At 40.9% G+C, this 2,585-nt stretch overlaps 1 protein-coding gene across 1 annotated transcript; it reads right to left on the bottom strand.

Annotated features, from left to right (window-relative positions):
- Window positions 1-533: 533 nt before the first annotated feature.
- On the bottom strand, window positions 534-2,099 carry LOC141699922 (uncharacterized). Its single transcript, XM_074503722.1, has 3 exons — window positions 2,010-2,099; window positions 1,831-1,895; window positions 534-1,722 (listed from the first exon to the last, which is right to left on the bottom strand). The coding sequence occupies exons 1-3, from the start codon at window positions 2,097-2,099 to the stop codon at window positions 534-536; spliced, it is 1,344 nt and encodes a 447-aa protein (XP_074359823.1).
- Between the last annotated feature and the right edge of the window lie 486 nt (window positions 2,100-2,585).

Here is a 2,585-nt window from a genome sequence, read left to right as displayed (position 1 = left end):
GACCGTTACAATTGCATGGGTGGAGAAAATGAATAGATAACCTGCATATGAAGAATGATTTACAGTGGAAAAAGCATATTCGTTTCTATTTTCGTAACTCGAGATACATTTTCTACGTTCATATCAACATAAATAATAAACAAATATTTTGCTTTAAAGCCAACACATGAGTGTAACATCATTAGCTCTTACAAACATCTATTAGCCCATATGGTCAAATGACCATTGTACCTGCAAATGTCACACACAACTAGCTTTGGTAAACTAAACTCTCCGTGAACTTGCATATGCTCAAAGTATGGTTTCAGAGTTGAAGCTTATAAGCTAAAGTTTTTAAAACAGAAGCATCTCCAGTTGTCTAGTCAAATGAAAAATCTAATTAAAAAAAGTAAAGCCAACAGAACATTTCTTCTTCCGAGACTTCTCTGTTACAGCCACCTTCTTTTGTACAATGATCCAGTACTGTCCCAACCTAGCTTCATTCTTTTTACACGGGAAAGTGCCTCCACTCAAGACGGTGATGTATGATCGGACTATCTGTGCAGATATCGGCAATTGGCGCCATTCCGACATCCCCTGGGAGTGTTGAAGTACGTGCACGGCTTCTGATGCCGATTCACCGTAGATGGTCGTTGCCCAACTATTTGAGTGTTTGCACCCAACGAGGAGCAGTTCATGGGAGGGGTTGAGTGACTAAAGGCGGCTATCATATTGGCAGCAGCCTGCTGGTTGACCATTAGCAATGTAACCAAATCATTCACTAAAGGATTCAGACCCATTGCTGTTAGAGCAGTTTGTCCTGAGACAGGGTACGGGTGCATCTGGAGTAGAGGTGAATTCCTATGCAGAAGGGATGGCAGCCCATTTAGTGGTGGCTGTAGGCTTGCGGTTTGTGGCAAAGAAAATGTAGCCACTGGTGATATTGGAGGTTCCATTCTCATACCAGCGACAGTTCCATTTTCACTGATTGGACTCTCAATCTCCATATCCGATTCCCAGTTGGTACTTGGTGAGGAATACAGAGGTGACATTGCGGCCATTGTTGCTTCTAGTGATGGTATGTCATTGTTAATTAGGCTCTTATTGCTGCTTGATGTGACCATGGAAGAAACGGTTATTGGAGGGGCAGAGGATTCACCAGTAATACAATGTGAATTATGTCCAGGAGTTGTATTTTCCCTTGGAAAGGTAAGTAACGATTCAGGAATGGTTGCGATGGCACTGGCACATGACCTTCCTTTAGCTGTCGAATCACATATTTTTATCAGCTTGTCGACGTCTCCTGGGTTCTGTAGGAGATGGGCTAGCAAGTCCAGGTCAAGAACATCCTGAGCAGGTACCGAAGATGTCCAAGCAATGGGTTTCGGGATGACCACTCCAGTATTTTCTCGGACACGGTAAAACTGGTCAGGTGTTTCGCTTGGAACTGATTTTGTTGCCTCGATTCCAGTGAAACTTTGCCCGCTGAAAAACTTACGAACAGTATCTGTGTTGAGCCATTGCATGAACATGCCCAAACCAACTGCAGGTTCACCTTGCCCCAATGCGACGCCATTTAAAGCATTTACCGCATCAATAGCGAGGGCCATTGTTTCACCATTCATGGATGAACTAGTCAGGAATGGTGAACTTTTGCTGAGCAGGTTGCCTTCCTCCTCCATGGGCATTATCGGGATTATTGGGATTGTGCTGTCAACAAGGTCAGTAGGCTCCCTATGAAGCCTGACATTGAAACCAAAAGTAAAAAAGTAATCAGAGGTGCTAAATTGAAATAAAGTTAAAAAGTAGACTCGGGGAACAAGATAAACTTTACCTAGGATCAGTTGGTACACGTCCCGGGTAGCCTCTATGCTCTCTTGCCCAGCAGCCACACCCCAGTTAATATCCAAAGTTAACTGTTATTAAAATCCGTGTGTAATAGTCAACATCAACTTATAAAAGAAAAGTGCATAGCATCTTAAACTAAAAAGATATCAAAATGTATGTAATATCAATGTTTCAACTCATACCTTTGGAGGACACATCCATTCTATTTGTGGAATATGACCATGTCTTCCGGGCTCTGGGCTCTCGTAAAGTGTTCCTTTCAATTTGTTCATTGAGATCGATGAAATATAACTATGATGAGGATAACTGAACACTTATGTTTGCTTCCACACCGCCTTATGGATACACGAACTAGACAAGAAATAACCTGCCAGTTTTAGGATGGAAAATAATAGGATTTAATTATTATTTCTTCAAATGTCTTTCATAATTTTTCAGTCTAGAGAATACGGAGGACCTCTTCAAAGGAAAACGTCCAGCCTACAAACATTTAGTGATAGCTTTGAAATCGACAATGTTAAGACGTGCAAGTTTAAGTCCGACAACACGAACAAGAAAAACAACTTCGTCCTCAACTTCTAAACATCAAGCCCTTTACCCTAAAATAGTCGGCGGAATATAAGAATTTTATAAACTATAAAGTATAACGTTTGACAACATTTTGCTATATAGATAACAAAGCATATACAAGAACACACTTGTGCACATCATTGCATATTTCTAATTTGCACAAAAAAAGTCTATAAATGCAACATGCT

The sequence above is a fragment of the Apium graveolens genome, unplaced genomic scaffold (genome assembly GCF_009905375.1).
Source record: "Apium graveolens cultivar Ventura unplaced genomic scaffold, ASM990537v1 ctg1500, whole genome shotgun sequence".
In the NCBI taxonomy this organism is placed as follows: Eukaryota; Viridiplantae; Streptophyta; class Magnoliopsida; order Apiales; family Apiaceae; genus Apium; species Apium graveolens.
The sequence above is the reverse complement of the archived record's forward strand: the minus strand, read 5'-3'. Positions and strand labels throughout refer to the sequence as shown.